Here is a 19,028-nt window from a genome sequence, read left to right as displayed (position 1 = left end):
TGAAAGGTAATGTAAATGAATGAGGGCGATATAAGCCGCATGAAAGGTAATGTAAATGAATGAGGGCGATATAAGCCGTATGAAAGGTAATGTAAATGAATGAGGGCGATATAAGCCCTATGAAAGGTAATGTAAATGAATGAGGGCGATATAAGCCCTATGAAAGGTAATGTAAATGAATGAGGGCGATATAAGCCGTATGAAAGGTAATGTAAATGAATGAGGGCGATATAAGCCCTATGAAAGGTAATGTAAATGAATGAGGGCGATATAAGCCGTATGAAAGGTAATGTAAATGAATGAGGGCGATATGAGCCGTATGAAAGGTAATGTTGTTAAATTAATGAGGGCGATATAAGCCGCATGAAAGGTAATGTTGTTAAATGAATGAGGGCGATATAAGCCGTATGAAAGGTAATGTTGTTAAATGAATGAGGGCGATATAAGCCGTATGAAAGGTAATGTTATTAAATGAATGAGGGCGATATAAGCCGTATGAAAGGTAATGTTGTTAAATGAATGAGGGCGATATAAGCCGTATGAAAGGTAATGTTGTTAAATGAATGAGGGCGATATAAGCACTCATAGGCCTACCTTTATTCCCAAACAAACAAGGTTTCGATTTTCGTCAGGTCATTAGCGACCTTTTTCGGCCCTGCCCCCCACTAAAGGATGTACGTTTGATCACACTTGCCTGGCGATATAAGAGGTACCGTATTGCAAAGAATATGTATAATATAGGCTTGCTATAGTCAGTCTATCTGCTATGAGGATTATATTTTCCTTTTCTGCATTATGCCTCATTATCACGCTGTTGGGATTTCCAAATGAGTCTTAATTTATCCAAGGGCCTGGACTTCTGATTTTAAAAGCTTGTTTCCGCTTTAGAAAACTGAGAGGGAATCTAATATCACATAAACATACAGTCATAGTAATTAGAAGTAATAACAACATACAGTCATAGTAATTAGAAGAAATAACAACATACAGTCATAGTAATTAGAAGTAATAACAACATACAGTCATAGTAATTAGTAGTAATAACAACATACAGTCATAGTAATTAGTAGTAATAACAACATACAGTCATAGTAATTAGAAGTAATAACAACATACAGTCATAGTAATTAGAAGAAATAACAACATACAGTCATAGTAATTAGAAGTAATAACAACATACAGTCATAGTAATTAGAAGTAATAACAACATACAGTCATAGTAATTAGAAGTAATAACAACATACAGTCATAGTAATTAGAAGTACTAACAACATACAGTCATAGTAATTAGAAGTACTAACAACATACAGTCATAGTAATTAGAAGTAATAACAACATACAGTCATAGTAATTAGTGGTAATAACAACATACAGTCATAGTAATTAGTGGTAATAACAACATACAGTCATAGTAATTAGTGGTAATAACAACATACAGTCATAGTAATTAGAAGTAATAACAACATACAGTCATAGTAATTAGTGGTAATAACAACATACAGTCATAGTAATTAGTGGTAATAACAACATACAGTCATAGTAATTAGTGGTAATAACAACATACAGTCATAGTAATTAGAAGTACTAACAACATACAGTCATAGTAATTAGAAGTAATAACAACATACAGTCATAGTAATTAGAAGTACTAACAACATACAGTCATAGTAATTAGAAGTAATAACAACATACAGTCATAGTAATTAGTAGTAATAACAACATACAGTCATAGTAATTAGAAGTACTAACAACATACAGTCATAGTAATTAGAAGTAATAACAACATACAGTCATAGTAATTAGTAGTAATAACAACATACAGTCATAGTAATTAGAAGTAATAACAACATACAGTCATAGTAATTAGAAGTAATAACAACCTCACAACAAGATGGGAACATCACGTTGACAGATATCTCTTCAGAAACCACAGGCGTTCCCTGTCAGCGGTCTTGGCGTGGGGAAGGGTCTGAGGAGACAGGAGGAAACCTAGAGGTCTGAGGAGACAGGAGGAAACCTAGAGGTCTGAGGAGACAGGAGGACACCTAGAGGTCTGAGGAGACAGGAGGAAACCTAGAGGTCTGAGGAGACAGGAGGACACCTAGAGGTCTGATGAGACAGGAGGAAACCTAGAGGTCTGATGAGACAGGAGGAAACCTAGAGGTCTGATGAGACAGGAGGAAACCTAGAGGTCTGAGGAGACAGGAGGACACCTAGAGGTCTGAGGAGACAGGAGGACACCTAAAGGTCTGAGGAGACAGGAGGAAACCTAGACACGTCAGGATGGAGCACCAGAAATACTATGTCATAGAAGCTTTGACATATTTTTAATAAGCATATTATTGATATTATAGGCTACGCTTTAATGGATAAAGTACTGTCATCCTCAAACGTGTAGGCTAAACAGCACTGGTTTCATTATACATTCATTTGGTGTGATAGGCTATATTCAGGACAAGAAATGTGAGTGGATATTCAACCTGAATGTTTTTACCAGAGTTATCTTTGCAGAATGAGCCCAAAAATCAGCCGAGAAAACACGACTAGGCTATTTGGTTTCATATGAAGCTATTGTAGCTATATGACTTTCTGCACGTCGTCTCCAACTCTATTCCTGCTTCTGCTAAATCCGCACGCCAGGTACATGAGAGAACTCATTGGCAGGTGTACTCTTCCAATCAGCGCAATCTATAATAGCATTGCTGCGCTTGCGCACATCTCAGTCCTCCGGGTTCCAGAACGTTGATTTGTCCTCGTTTCCTCCCGGTGCGCGTGCATGGATCTCACCTCCCTAACGCAAGGTGCTCGAGGTTCCCGCCCAGAACCTCGGTTCGGGGGGCTCTACCGTAACCGTTGATGCTCACTATGACTTTTTGAGGGAACCGTTTTGACTGGAACAAACAGGAATTTACAAGATTCTGTTTTATTCTGGATTTCACTACCTGACGTGAGGAAGATGTTTTCGTCGGTGAATAAACGTTGTTTTATGATAGAATCATTGGTGGCCAAAGAAAACCCTCAAACCACGGAAGATCTCATCCAACCGACGGCCCTGACTTATTCTAACCCCACTGACGCTTTCATGAACGGGTACCAGAGTCCCACCGGCAGATCTCTGTATCAGAACCCGGAGCTGGTGTTCCCTGAGTCGGTCAACCACCCCGGGCTGACCATGAACCCCCACCAGCTAGGAGGGTGCCACCTACAACACACTGCACACTTCTTTGGGACGGAACACCGAGACCCACTCAACTTCTACCCATGGGATTTACGAAACAGGTTCTTCGGATACAGATTTCAAGGTAAAGGATTGGAAAGAGAGAGAGAGAGAGTGTGTGTGTGTGTGTGTGTGTGTGTGTGTGTGTGTGTGTGTGTGTGTGTTAAAATTACATTGAATCATTTCTCAGTCTTAATACTTAGGCCTATCAATAATTATAGCTAATGTCAAGCAAATCAAGTTCCGGGTTAATGGATAAATGAATGCCTCTGGCTGGTTTGCTTGTACTTTTGACAATAAGGACTAAACTGTGACCTACAATGCAGAGATGTCAATTTAACAGACTAATGATTGACAACAATTAGGCTGCAATAATGGCGGGGTTAATCATTCATTTTCATGTATGTTAATCATCAGTTAATGTTTGTCTTTATTACAAAATGATTGTGGTGTTATGGGACTATGGCTTTATAACTCAACTGTTTTTCAGCCACAGGTGAACATAAACAATACCTAGAGTGGATATGAGATAGAGTACTTATGAAAAACATTTCCACTAGAGTGGATATGAGATAGAGTACTTATGAAAAACATTTCCACTAGAGTGGATATGAGATAGAGTACTTATGAAAAACATTTCCACTAGAGTGGATATGAGATAGAGTACTTATGAAAAACATTTCCACTAGAGTGGATATGAGATAGAGTACTTATGAAAAACATTTCCACTAGAGTGGATATGAGATAGAGTACTTATGAAAAACATTTCCACTAGAGTGGATATGAGATAGAGTACTTATGAAAAACATTTCCACTAGAGTGGATATGAGATAGAGTACTTATGAAAAACATTTCCACTAGAGTGGATATGAGATAGAGTACTTATGAAAAACATTTCCACTAGAGTGGATATGAGATAGAGTACTTATGAAAAACATTTCCACTAGAGTGGATATGAGATAGAGTACTTATGAAAAACATTTCCACTAGAGTGGATATGAGATAGAGTACTTATGAAAAACATTTCCACTAGAGTGGATATGAGATAGAGTACTTATGAAAAACATTTCCACTAGAGTGGATATGAGATAGAGTACTTATGAAAAACATTTCCACTAGAGTGGATATGAGATAGAGTACTTATGAAAAACATTTCCACTAGAGTGGATATGAGATAGAGTACTTATGAAAAACATTTCCACTAGAGTGGATATGAGATAGAGTACTTATGAAAAACATTTCCACTAGAGTGGATATGAGATAGAGTACGTATGAAAAACATTTCCACTAGAGTGGATATGAGATAGAGTACGTATGAAAAACATTTCCACTAGAGTGGATATGAGATAGAGTACGTATGAAAAACATTTCCACTAGAGTGGATATGAGATAGAGTACGTATGAAAAACATTTCCACTAGAGTGGATATGAGATAGAGTACTTATGAAAAACATTTCCACTAGAGTGGATATGAGATAGAGTACTTATGAAAAACATTCCCACGTTCCATTTTCCCCCTTGGCTACACTTTGGTAAAGGGAAAGCGTCAATCAGATAGTGGGGATGTTTATGTTGCTAGTTGAACTCCTTGCCTTCAGCCATTTCAGCCTCTATTGTCACACTAGCAACAAATTAACAAATAAACTGTTACAACAGGAAAAATAAGAGGTATGGAACGATAAGGTTGTGGTATTATTATTAATATGTATACTGTCAAAGTTATATTCAATGTAGATATTGGGGCCTATATGGTCCTTAAGCGGTTCATACAGGGCATTCGGAAAGTATTCAGACCCCTTTACTTTTTCAACATTTTGTTACAGCCTTATTCTAAAATGGATTAAATATTTTTTTCCCTGGGCAATCTACACACAATAGCCCATAATGACAAAGCAAAAACTGTTTTGTGAAATGTTTTGTCATTATGGGATATTGTGTGTAGATTGATCAGGAAAACCCCCGATGTAATCCGTTTTAGAATAAGGCTGTAATGTAATAAAATGTGGAAAAAGTCAAGGGGTCTGAATACTTTCCGAATGCACCGTCTGGTCCTAAAGTGGCCTACATGGGACCAACGCGCCTTTAGCTCCGCTTCACGCTTTATAATGTAATCAAACTTTAAAAACGAAACAAGCAATATTTGTTCAGTCTGCAGAACACATCAAATTGCTGATGAGTAATAATAGGGAACTCGACATGACAAAGTGAAGGTAAATTGTGTTATTGACCGTCTCATCTCCTGTTACCTCGTTTCGGCACACGTTTTGGCGTGCATTTGTGGTGCATCAAATATCAGTTATAAGCAGAGCAAATATTCCATTATGGTGACAGGTAATTACATTCAACATTAAGAGCATTAACAAGTAATGCTAAACATTAACATCACTCCATTTGGAAAATGTGATGGCGTCTCAGAAACTTCAGTTTGCATTACAATGTTGATATTAGTGTATTTGTATAACATTATACATGTATTATAGCCTAATCCAATTAAATGTGATTAGGCTATGATAGAATATGTAGGAGTCTGTCGTTTTTATTCAAAGTTTAGGCTACTAGGGTCCAGATTGATGAAGCGCAAACCTAAACCGGTCTATTTCCCCACGGCTGGAAAGGTTTCCCGGCACACACCGGGCCACAAGGCAATCTGTAAAGGAAATATTGTCTTTGTTACGCGGTCAACCCCACTGCGAATTTATCCAAACCAAACCACTATCTTTTCTGAGTGAGTGCGAAAATCGTAATTATTTTTTTCCCAAACGTTCAAACCAGAATTTTGTTTCAGAATCTAGCCAGATTTCTTTAGGTTGTAAAAAACAAACACTTTTAAATAGACTCGACTAATTTAATATGTTTATAATAATTTAACGTATTGGCCTAATTTTAATTTATGATGAAAGATTAATGTCATTATTCTCAATATAAAGTAGACTAATAATATTGTTAAATTATGAAAAATATTTGTCACACAGTCCTATTTGGAACGATATCAAATTGACAGTTTAAATTGAGCCCTAGGTCGATATGGACTCAGCACATGCAGAAGAGTTGTATAAAGTCTTCATAGACTACTTCAAACTACATAAAGAGTTTAGAAACTAACCTCAAACCAAAAGGGCAAATAATAATTTGAATTAGTCTAAGATCAAATCAAATCAAATGTATTTATATAGCCCATCTTACATCAGCTGATATCTCAAAGTGCTGTACAGAAACCCAGCCTAAAACCCCAAACAGCAAGCAATGCAGGTGTAGAAGCACGGGATCCCTCTCTGCCTTGTGCCGTGTTCGTTTCCGCCTCATTGCAGAGCAAAACGCTCCTGGTGTTGCTATGTGTTCTAATTGCGTCAATCAATTCAATTCAAGGGGCTTTATTGGCATGGGAAACATGTTAACATTACCAAAGCAAGTGAGGTAATATACAAAAGTGAAATAAACAATAAAAATGAACAGTAAACATTACACTCACAGAAGTTCCAAAGGAATAAAGACATTACAAATGTCATATTATGTATATATACAGTGTTGTAACGATGTACAGGTAATTACATTCAACAGTAAGAGCATTAAAAAGAATGCTAAACACCAAAATCACTCAATCTAAACCACAGTGTGATTCTCCCTCTCTCTCCGTCTCGGTCATCACTAGTTACCACAGCCACATAAACGATATAGCCAATTTTTGACTTTGTGGATGTGGTAACTAGTGGAAACCCCCTCTCTCTCTGCCCCCAGGAAACGATGTTTCTCAAGAAAGCCTGCTCCTCCACCGCCCATTCGCCCGAAAACCCAAGCGCATCCGCACCGCCTTCTCCAGGTCGCAGCTCTTGCGGCTTGAGCGGGCGTTCGAGAATAATCATTACGTAGTAGGAGCTGAGAGGAAACAGCTGTCCAACAGTCTGAGTCTGTCTGAAACACAGGTGAGATACGCTACTAAAATACCCTATATGAAATATGTATATGACACACAGTTCAGGAATAGGCCTATATAAATTCATTAAAATAAATTCCAGCCCAAACTCATTCGGAGTTGATAAATTCATGTCAGGAGGCACGCTTCTTAATTGAAATAAAATATCTTGACTAACTTTTAATTAAACTTGTTGTAAATAAAGAATATGATTGTATGTTTTTTCAAAATACGAGTGATGGGACCCTTTATCGTTCTGTTGCATGGCGTTGTGTTGCATGGCGTTGTGTTGCATGGCGTTGTGTTGCATGGCCTTGTGTTGCATGGCGTTGTGTTGCCTGGCGTTGTGTTGCATGGCGTTGTGTTGCATGGTTGCATGGCGTTGTGTTGCATGGCGTTGTGTTGCATGGCGTTGTGCTGCATGGCGTTGTGTTGCATGGCGTTGTGTTGCATGGTTGCATGGCGTTGTGTTGCATGGCGTTGTGTTGCATGGCGTTGTGTTGCCTGGCGTTGTGTTGCATGGCGTTGTGTTGTATGGTTGCATGGCGTTGTGTTGCATGGCGTTGTGTTGCATGGCCTTGTGTTGCATGGCGTTGTGTTGCCTGGCGTTGTGTTGCATGGCGTTGTGTTGCATGGTTGCATGGCGTTGTGTTGCATGGCGTTGTGTTGCATGGCGTTGTGCTGCATGGCGTTGTGTTGCATGGCGTTGTGTTGCATGGTTGCATGGCGTTGTGTTGCATGGCGTTGTGTTGCATGGCGTTGTGTTGCCTGGCGTTGTGTTGCATGGCGTTGTGTTGTATGGTTGCATGGCGTTGTGTTGCATGGCGTTCTGTTGCATGGCGTTGTGTTGCATGGCGTTGTGTTGCATGGCGTTGTGTTGCCTGGCGTTGTGTTGCATGGCGTTGTGTTGCATGGTTGCATGGCGTTGTGTTGCATGGCGTTGTGTTGCATGACGTTGTGTTGCATGGTTGCATGGCGTTGTGTTGCATGGCGTTGTGTTGCATGGCGTTGTGTTGCATGACGTTCTGTTGCATGGCGTTGTGTTGCATGGCGTTGTGTTGCATGACGTGTTGCATGACGTTGTGTTGCATGGCGTTGTGTTGCATGACGTGTTGCATGACGTTGTGTTGCATGGCGTTCTGTTGCATGGCGTTGTGTTGCATGGCGTTGTGTTGCATGACGTGTTGCATGACGTTGTGTTGCATGGCGTTGTGTTGCATGACGTGTTGCATGACGTTGTGTTGCATGGCGTTGTGTTGCATGGCGTTGTGTTGCATGACGTGTTGCATGACGTTGTGTTGCATGGCGTTGTGTTGCATGGTTGCATGGCGTTGTGTTGCATGGCGTTGTGTTGCATGGCGTTGTGTTGCATGACGTGTTGCATGGCGTTCTGTTGCCTGGCGTTGTGTTGCATGGCGTTGTGTTGCATGACGTGTTGCATGGCGTTCTGTTGCCTGGCGTTGTGTTGCATGACGTGTTGCATGACGTTGTGTTGCATGGCGTTGTGTTGCATGGTTGCATGACGTTGTGTTGCCTGGCGTTGTGTTGCATGGCGTTGTGTTGCATGGCGTTGTGTTGCATGGCGTTGTGTTGCATGACGTTGTGTTGCCTGGCGTTGTGTTGCATGACGTTGTGTTGCATGGCGTTGTGTTGCATGACGTTGTGTTGCCTGGCGTTGTGTTGCATGGCGTTGTGTTGCATGGCGTTGTGTTGCATGGCGTTGTGTTGCATGGCGTTGTGTTGCATGGCGTTGTGTTGCATGGCGTTGTGTTGCCTGGCGTTGTGTTGCATGGCGTTGTGTTGCCTGGCGTTGTGTTGCATGGCGTTGTGTTGCATGGCGTTGTGTTGCATGGCGTTGTGTTGCATGGCGTTGTGTTGCCTGGCGTTCTGTTGCCTGGCGTTGTGTTGCATGACGTTGTGTTGCCTGGCGTTGTGTTGCCTGGCGTTGTGTTGCATGGCGTTGTGTTGCATGGCGTTGTGTTGCATGGCGTTGTGTTGCATGGCGTTGTGTTGCATGGCGTTGTGTTGCATGGCGTTGTGTTGCCTGGCGTTGTGTTGCATGGCGTTGTGTTGCCTGGCGTTGTGTTGCATGGCGTTGTGTTGCATGGCGTTGTGTTGCCTGGCGTTGTGTTGCCTGGCGTTCTGTTGCATGGCGTTCTGTTGCCTGGCGTTCTGTTGCCTGGCGTTGTGTTGCCTGGCGTTCTGTTGCATGGCGTTCTGTTGCATGGCGTTTTAAACAGGCTTCATTCACATTATTTTAAATACTACTAACATTATTATTTTTAATATTCAATTATAATTCGTATATGGGTTTAATATTATTATTATTAGGCTATTGAAAACATTAGGCGTATTCATTATTAGGTCTACTGAAAAACATTCGCTTTTTCTTGCAAGCCTACATAGGACAAATATTGACACATATTTTTATGTTGAAATTAGCCAACTGTTAGCGATCGGGCCTATGATACAAAATTGGACTATTACAGTTTATTGTCAAGCTCAGTGAATCATTTTACTAAATCATAATCAGGTAAAAGGGACAGGTAAAAGGGACAGGTAAGGGGACAGGTAAAAGGGACAGGTAAAAGGGACAGGTAAAAGGGACAGGTAAAAGGGACAGGTAAAGGGACAGGTAAAGGGACAGGTTAAAGGGACAGGTAAAAGGGACAGGTAAAGGGACAGGTAAAGGGACAGGTAAAGGGACAGGTAAAGGGACAGGTAAAGGGACAGGTAAAGGGACAGGTAAAAGGACAGGTAAGGGACAGGTAAGGGACAGGTAAAAGGGACAGGTAAAAGGGACAGGTAAAGGGACAGGTAAAGGGACAGGTAAAAGGGCTTGTACGCCTGTGATTTCCACTTCTAAAGCGTTTTCATTGGAACAATAGTTTTTATTCTAAACTCAGCAAAAAAAGAAATGTCCCTTTTTCGGGATGGTGTCTTTCAAAGATAATTCGTAAAAATCAAAATAACTTCACAGATCTTCATTGTAAAGGGTTTAAACACTCTTTCCCATGCTTGTTCAATGAACCATAAACAATTAATGAACATGCACCTGTGGAACGGTCGTTAAGACACTAACAGCTTACAGACGGTAGGCAATTAAGGTCACAGTTATGAAAACACCAAAAGAAAGATGCCCAGGGTCCCTGCTCATCTGCATGAACGTGCCTTAGGCATGCTGCAAGGAGGCATGAGGACTGCAGATGTGGCCAGGGCAATAAATTGCAATGTCCGTACTGTGAGACGCCTAAGACAGCGCTACAGGGAGACAGGACGGACAGCTGATCATCCTCGCAGTGGCAGACCACATGTAACAACACCTGCACAGGATCGGTACATCCGAACATCACATCTGCGGGACAGGTACAGGATGGCAAGAACAACTGCCTGAGTTACACAAGGAACACACAATCTCTCCATCAGTGCTCAGACTGTCCGCAATAGGCTGAGAGAGGCTGGACTGAGGGCTTGTAGGCCTGTTGTAAGGCAGGTCCTCACCAGACATCACCGGCAACAACATTGCCAATGGGCAAAAACCCACCGTCGTAGGACCAGGCAGGCCTGGCAAAAAGTGCTCTTCACTGACGAGTGGCGGTTTTGTCTCTCCAGGGGTGATGGTCGGATTTGCGTTTAGGAATGAGTGTTACACCGAGGCCTGTACTCTGGAGCGGGATCGATTTGGAGGTGGAGTGTCCTTCATGGTCTGGGGCGGTGTGTCACAGCATCATCGGACTGAGCTTGTTGTCATTGCAGGCAATCTCAACGCTGTGCGTTACAGGGAAGACATCCTCTTCCCTCATGTGGTACCCTTCCTGCAGGCTCATCCTGACATGACCCTCCAACATGACAATGCCACCAGCCATACTGCTTGTTCTGTGCGTGATTTCCTGCAAGACAGGAATGTCAGTGTTCTGCCATGGCCAGCGAAGAACCCGGATCTCAATCCCATTGAGCACGTCTGGGACCTGTTGGATCGGAGGGTGAGGGCTAGGGCCATTCCCCCCAGAAATGTCCGGGAACTTGCAGGTGCCTTGGTGGAAGAGTGGGTTAACATCTCACAGCAAGAACTGTCAAATCTGGTGCAGTCCATGAGGAGGAGATGCACTGCAGTACTTAATGCAGCTGGTGGCCACACCAGATACTGACTGTTACTTTTGATTTTGACCCCCCTTTGTTCAGGTATTATTGCATTTATTGCATTTTAATGCAACATTATTCCATTTCTGTTAGTCACATGTCTGTTGAACTTGTTCAGTTTATGTCTCAGTTGTTGAATCTTGTTATGTTCATACAAATATTTACACGTGTTAAGTTTGCTGAAAATATACGCAGTTGACAGTGAGAGGACGTTTCTTCTTTTGCTGAGTTTAGTTTGTTAATCTAGCCTGCTAATCTAGCCGTCTGAACAAAAAATATATATCTAATTTTTAGTTACAGCACAAAGCATCAATGTACGTGAAATAGTGACACATATAGTCTCCAGTGAAATAGTGACACATAGTCTCCAGTGAAATAGTGACACATATAGTCTACAGTGAAATAGTGACACATAGTCTCCAGTGAAATAGTGACACATATAGTCTACAGTGAAATAGTGACACATATAGTCTACAGTGAAATAGTGACACATATAGTCTACAGTGAAATAGTGACACATATAGTCTACAGTGAAATAGTGACACATATAGTCTACAGTGAAATAGTGACACGTACACTGCATTCGGGAAGTATTCAGACCCCTTGACTTTTTCCTCATTTTCTTACATTACAACCTTACTCTAAAATTGATTAAGTCATTTTTCCCTTATCAATCTACACACAATTCCCCATAATGACAAAGCAAAAACTGATTTTTTTGCACATTTATTAAACATAAAAAACTGAAATATCAAATTTACATAAGTATTCAGACACTTTACTCTGGTCTGATGAAACCAAGATTGAACTCTTTGGCCTGAATGCCAAGCGTTACATCTGGAGGAAACCTGGCACCATCGCTACGGTGAAGCATGGTGGTGGCAGCATCATGCTGTGGGGATGTTTTTCAGCGGCAGGGACAGGGAGACTAGTTAGGATCGAGGGAAAGATGAATGGAGCAGGGTACAGAGAGATCCTTGATGAAAACCTGCTCCAGAGCGCACAGTACCTCAGACTGGGGTGAAGGTTCACCTTCCAACAGGACAACGACCCTAAGCGCACAGCCAAGACAACGCAGGAATATGTTCGGGACAAGTCTCTGAATGTCCTTGAGTGGCCCAGCCAGAGCCCGGACTTGAACCTGATCGGACATCCCTGGAGAGACCTGAAAATATCTGTGCAGCGACGCTCCCCATCCAACCTGACAGAGCTTGAGAGGATCTGCAGAGAAGAATGGGAGAAACTCCCCAAATACAGGTGTGCCAAGCTTGTAGCGTCATACCCAAGAAGACCTGAGGCTGTAATCGCTGCCAAAGGTGCTTCAACAAAGTACTGAGTAAAGGGTCTGAATACTTATGTAAATGTGATATCTGTTTTAAAAATGTTAATACATTTACAAACATTTTTCTAAAATCTGTTTTTCTGTATTGTGTTGAGATTGATGAATGAATAAAAAAACATACATTTTAGAATAAGGCTGTAATGTAACTAAATGTGGAAAAAGTCAAGGGGTCTGAATACTTTCCAAATGCACTGTATAAACAGTAGATTCTCCTAATAATAAATCCTATCCTGAAAAACGAGCGACAGATCCCTAGCGACAGCATCCTAGCGACAGCTCTCTAGTGAACAGTGGAAGAGTATCACAATGTCAAGTTAATCATTTGGTTTCACCAAAGGATTTATTATTAGGAGAATCTAACAGGCCACTATAGCAATAAAGGACGAATAGGGCTGTCATCTAAGAAATATTGTTGTTGAAATAGTATATGGTTGTTGAACGCAAAAAACCTAATAATTTCCTATTCATTAATGGTTAAGTATGGCTTAACTGCAAGCAACCTAACTTTGTGAGGATATCACGGTGAAAGGAATCTGCACTCACATCAATAGGATCCTAATTACAACATGAGTGTTGCTTGTAAACTTGTCAGGGTTGAGTGTTGCTTGTAAACTTGTCAGGGTTGAGTGTTGCTTGTAAACTTGTCAGGGTTGGGTGTTGCTTGTAAACTTGTCAGGGTTGGGTGTTGCTTGTAAACTTGTCAGGGTTGGGTGTTGCTTGTAAACTTGTCAGGGTTGAGTGTTGCTTGTAAACTTGTCAGGGTTGAGTGTTGCTTGTAAACTTGTCAGGGTTGGGTGTTGCTTGTAAACTTGTCAGGGTTGGGTGTTGCTTGTAAACTTGTCAGGGTTGGGTGTTGCTTGTAAACTTGTCAGGGTTGAGTGTTGCTTGTAAACTTGTCAGGGTTGAGTGTTGCTTGTAAACTTGTCAGGGTTGAGTGTTGCTTGTAAACTTGTCAGGGTTGAGTGTTGCTTGTAAACTTGTCAGGGTTGAGTGTTGCTTGTAAACTTGTTAGGGTTGAGTGTTGCTTGTAAACTTGTCAGGGTTGAGTGTTGCTTGTAAACTTGTCAGGGTTGAGTGTTGCTTGTAAACTTGTTAGGGTTGGGTGTTTCTTGTAAACTTGTTAGGGTTGAGTGTTGCTTGTAAACTTGTCAGGGTTGAGTGTTGCTTGTAAACTTGTCAGGGTTGAGTGTTGCTTGTAAACTTGTTAGGGTTGAGTGTTGCTTGTAAACTTGTCAAGGTTGAGTGTTGCTTGTAAACTTGTCAGGGTTGGGTGTTGCTTGTAAACTTGTCAGGGTTGAGTGTTGCTTGTAAACTTGTCAGGGTTGAGTGTTGCTTATAAACTTGTCAGGGTTGGGTGTTCCTTGTAAACTTGTCAGGGTTGAGTGTTGCTTGTAAACTTGTCAGTGTTGGGTGTTGCTTGTAAACTTGTCAGGGTTGGGTGTTGCTTGTAAACTTGTCAGGGTTGAGTGTTGCTTGTATGACGACTAATACTTCAGAATGAAGTGAGAGCATGAGCTTCTGGGCCTGAGTAACAGGCAGTTTACTTTTGGCACCTCATTCATCAAAACTTCCAAATACTGCCCCCTAGCCCGAGGAAACCGTCCAATAAAATACAACCTTCTCCGTCTTCCTCCCCAGGTGAAGGTATGGGTCCAGAACATAGATGTCTCTAATGTCCCTGTCTTCCTCCCCAGGTGAAGGTATGGTTCCAGAACATAGATGTCTCTAATGTCTCTGTCTTCCTCCCCAGGTGAAGGTATGGTTCCAGAACATAGATGTCTCTAATGTCTCTGTCTTCCTCCCCAGGTGAAGGTATGGTTCCAGAACATAGATGTCTCTGTCTTCCTCCCCAGGTGAAGGTATGGTTCCAGAACATAGATGTCTCTGTCTTCCTCCCCAGGTGAAAGTATGGTTCCAGAACATAGATGTCTCTCACCTGGGGAGGAAGACAGAGACATCTATGTTCTGGAACCATACTTTCACCTGGGGAGGAAGACAAAGTATGGTTCCAGAACATAGATGTCTCTGTCTTCCTCCCCAGGTGAAGGTATGGTTCCAGAACATAGATGTCTCTAATGTCCCTGTTTTCCTCCCCAGGTGAAGGTGTGGTTCCAGAACAGGAGGACAAAGTACAAGAGACAGAAGATGGAGGGGCCTGACTGTCACCAGAAGAAGAAAGGAAACCACCACATCAACAGATGGAGGCTTCTCACTAAGCAGGGCATCTCCGAGGACATCGACGTCGGACTGGACTAAGACCCCAACCCTGGCCCTATGCCCTACCCCCTGGACGCCCCTTTACCCCCCCCTTAAACCCTGGCCTGTGTCCCCTTTTGGAACACAAGAGGACCAACGTAAACGCTAGTTATTATGTAAAGTTATGAAGTATAATGACATGTTACAAGAAAAACAGAATTTTATGTCTGATCTATGTAGGTGGTGTTCCATCCTACATAATGATCTCATGTCTGATCTATGTAGGTGGTGTTCCATCCTACATAATGATCTCATGTCTGATCTACGTAGGTGGTGTTCCATTCTACATAATGATCTCATGTCTGATCTATGTAGTTGGTGTTCCATCCTACATAATGATCTCATGTCTGATCTATGTAGGTGGTGTTCCACCCTACATAATGATCTCATGTCTGATCTATGTAGGTGGTGTTCCACCCTACATAATGATCTCATGTCTGATCTATGTAGGTGGTGTTCCATCCTACATAATGATCTCATGTCTGATCTATGTAGTTGGTGTTCCATCCTACATAATGATCTCATGTCTGATCTATGTAGGTGGTGTTCCATCCTACATAATGATCTCATGTCTGATCTACGTAGGTGGTGTTCCATTCTACATAATGATCTCATGTCTGATCTATGTAGTTGGTGTTCCATCCTACATAATGATCTCATGTCTGATCTATGTAGGTGGTGTTCCATCCTACATAATGATCTCATGTCTGATCTATGTAGTTGGTGTTCCATCCTACATAATGATCTCATGTCTGATCTATGTAGTTGGTGTTCCACCCTACATAATGATCTCATGTCTGATCTATGTAGGTGGTGTTCCATCCTACAGCTTCTCTGATCTATGTAGGTGGTGTTCCACCCTACATAATGATCTCATGTCTGATCTATGTAGTTGGTGTTCCATCCTACATAATGATCTCATGTCTGATCTATGTAGGTGGTGTTCCATCCTACATAATGATCTCATGTCTGATCTACGTAGGTGGTGTTCCATTCTACATAATGATCTCATGTCTGATCTATGTAGTTGGTGTTCCATCCTACATAATGATCTCATGTCTGATCTATGTAGGTGGTGTTCCATCCTACATAATGATCTCATGTCTGATCTATGTAGGTGGTGTTCCATCCTACATAATGATCTCATGTCTGATCTATGTAGGTGGTGTTCCATCCTACATAATGATCTCATGTCTGATCTATGTAGGTGGTGTTCCACCCTACATAATGATCTCATGTCTGATCTATGTAGTTGGTGTTCCATCCTACATAATGATCTCATGTCTGATCTATGTAGGTGGTGTTCCATCCTACATAATGATCTCATGTCTGATCTATGTAGGTGGTGTTCCACCCTACATAATGATCTCATGTCTGATCTATGTAGGTGGTGTTCCATCCTACAGCTTCTCTGATCTATGTAGTTGGTGTTCCATCCTACATAATGATCTCATGTCTGATCTATGTAGGTGGTGTTCCATCCTACATAATGATCTCATGTCTGATCTATGTAGGTGGTGTTCCATCCTACATAATGATCTCATGTCTGATCTATGTAGGTGGTGTTCCACCCTACATAATGATCTCATGTCTGATCTATGTAGTTGGTGTTCCATCCTACATAATGATCTCATGTCTGATCTATGTAGGTGGTGTTCCATCCTACATAATGATCTCATGTCTGATCTATGTAGGTGGTGTTCCACCCTACATAATGATCTCATGTCTGATCTATGTAGGTGGTGTTCCACCCTACATAATGATCTCATGTCTGATCTATGTAGGTGGTGTTCCACCCTACATAATGATCTCATGTCTGATCTATGTAGGTGGTGTTCCACCCTACATAATGATCTCATGTCTGATCTATGTAGGTGGTGTTCCACCCTACATAATGATCTCATGTCTGATCTATGTAGGTGGTGTTCCACCCTACATAATGATCTCATGTCTGATCTACGTAGGTGGTGTTCCATCCTACATAATGATCTCATGTCTGATTTATGTAGGTGGTGTTCCATCCTACATAATGATCTCATGTCTGATCTATGTAGGTGGTGTTCCACCCTACATAATGATCTCATGTCTGATCTATGTAGGTGGTGTTCCATCCTACAGCTTCTCTGATCTATGTAGTTGGTGTTCCATCCTACATAATGATCTCATGTCTGATCTATGTAGGTGGTGTTCCATCCTACATAATGATCTCATGTCTGATCTATGTAGGTGGTGTTCCATCCTACATAATGATCTAATGTCTGATCTATGTAGGTGGTGTTCCACCCTACATAATGATCTCATGTCTGATCTATGTAGTTGGTGTTCCATCCTACATAATGATCTCATGTCTGATCTATGTAGGTGGTGTTCCATCCTACATAATGATCTCATGTCTGATCTATGTAGGTGGTGTTCCACCCTACATAATGATCTCATGTCTGATCTATGTAGGTGGTGTTCCACCCTACATAATGATCTCATGTCTGATCTATGTAGGTGGTGTTCCACCCTACATAATGATCTCATGTCTGATCTATGTAGGTGGTGTTCCACCCTACATAATGATCTCATGTCTGATCTATGTAGGTGGTGTTCCATCCTACATAATGATCTCATGTCTGATCTATGTAGGTGGTGTTCCATCCTACATAATGATCTCATGTCTGATCTATGTAGGTGGTGTTCCACCCTACATAATGATCTCATGTCTGATCTATGTAGTTGGTGTTCCATCCTACATAATGATCTCATGTCTGATCTATGTAGGTGGTGTTCCATCCTACATAATGATCTCATGTCTGATCTATGTAGGTGGTGTTCCACCCTACATAATGATCTCATGTCTGATCTATGTAGGTGGTGTTCCACCCTACATAATGATCTCATGTCTGATCTATGTAGGTGGTGTTCCACCCTACATAATGATCTCATGTCTGATCTATGTAGGTGGTGTTCCACCCTACATAATGATCTCATGTCTGATCTATGTAGGTGGTGTTCCACCCTACATAATGATCTCATGTCTGATCTATGTAGGTGGTGTTCCACCCTACATAATGATCTCATGTCTGATCTACGTAGGTGGTGTTCCATCCTACATAATGATCTCATGTCTGATCTATGTAGGTGGTGTTCCATCCTACATAATGATCTCATGTCTGATCTATGTAGGTGGTGTTCCATTCTACATAATGATCTCATGTCTGATCTATGTAGTTGGTGTTCCATCCTACATAATGATCTCATGTCTGATCTATGTAGTTGGTGTTCCATCCTACATAATGATCTCATGTCTGATCTATGTAGGTGGTGTTCCATTCTACATAATGATCTCATGTCTGATCTATGTAGTTGGTGTTCCATCCTACATAATGATCTCATGTCTGATCTATGTAGGTGGTGTTCCATCCTACATAATGATCTCATGTCTGATCTATGTAGTTGGTGTTCCATCCTACATAATGATCTCATGTCTGATCTATGTAGGTGGTGTTCCATCCTACATAATGATCTCATGTCTGATCTATGTAGTTGGTGTTCCATCCTACATAATGATCTCATGTCTGATCTATGTAGGTGGTGTTCCACCCTACATAATGATCTCATGTCTGATCTACGTAGGTGGTGTTCCATCCTACATAATGATCTCATGTCTGATCTATGTAGGTGGTGTTCCATCCTACATAATGATCTCATGTCTGATCTATGTAGGTGGTGTTCCATTCTACATAATGATCTCATGTCTGATCTATGTAGTTGGTGTTCCATCCTACATAATGATCTCATGTCTGATCTATGTAGTTGGTGTTCCATCCTACATAATGATCTCATGTCTGATCTATGTAGGTGGTGTTCCATTCTACATAATGATCTCATGTCTGATCTATGTAGTTGGTGTTCCATCCTACATAATGATCTCATGTCTGATCTATGTAGGTGGTGTTCCATCCTACATAATGATCTCATGTCTGATCTATGTAGTTGGTGTTCCATCCTACATAATGATCTCATGTCTGATCTATGTAGGTGGTGTTCCATCCTACATAATGATCTCATGTCTGATCTATGTAGTTGGTGTTCCATCCTACATAATGATCTCATGTCTGATCTATGTAGTTGGTGTTCCATCCTACATAATGATCTCATGTCTGATCTATGTAGTT

General features: G+C 41.5%; 1 protein-coding gene across 1 annotated transcript; it reads left to right on the top strand.

Annotated features, from left to right (window-relative positions):
• The first annotated feature begins 2,956 nt into the window (after positions 1–2,956).
• On the top strand, positions 2,957–14,865 carry LOC120059725 (homeobox protein EMX1-like). The gene is made up of 3 exons (XM_039008780.1): positions 2,957–3,302; positions 6,953–7,137; positions 14,707–14,865. Exons 1-3 carry the CDS (start codon positions 2,957–2,959, stop codon positions 14,863–14,865), a joined length of 690 nt encoding a protein of 229 aa, XP_038864708.1.
• The last annotated feature ends 4,163 nt before the right edge of the window (positions 14,866–19,028 follow it).

The sequence above is a fragment of the Salvelinus namaycush genome, chromosome 15, assembly GCF_016432855.1.
Source record: "Salvelinus namaycush isolate Seneca chromosome 15, SaNama_1.0, whole genome shotgun sequence".
NCBI lineage: Eukaryota > Metazoa > Chordata > Actinopteri > Salmoniformes > Salmonidae > Salvelinus > Salvelinus namaycush.
This window is presented reverse-complemented; position numbering and strand designations above follow the sequence as displayed.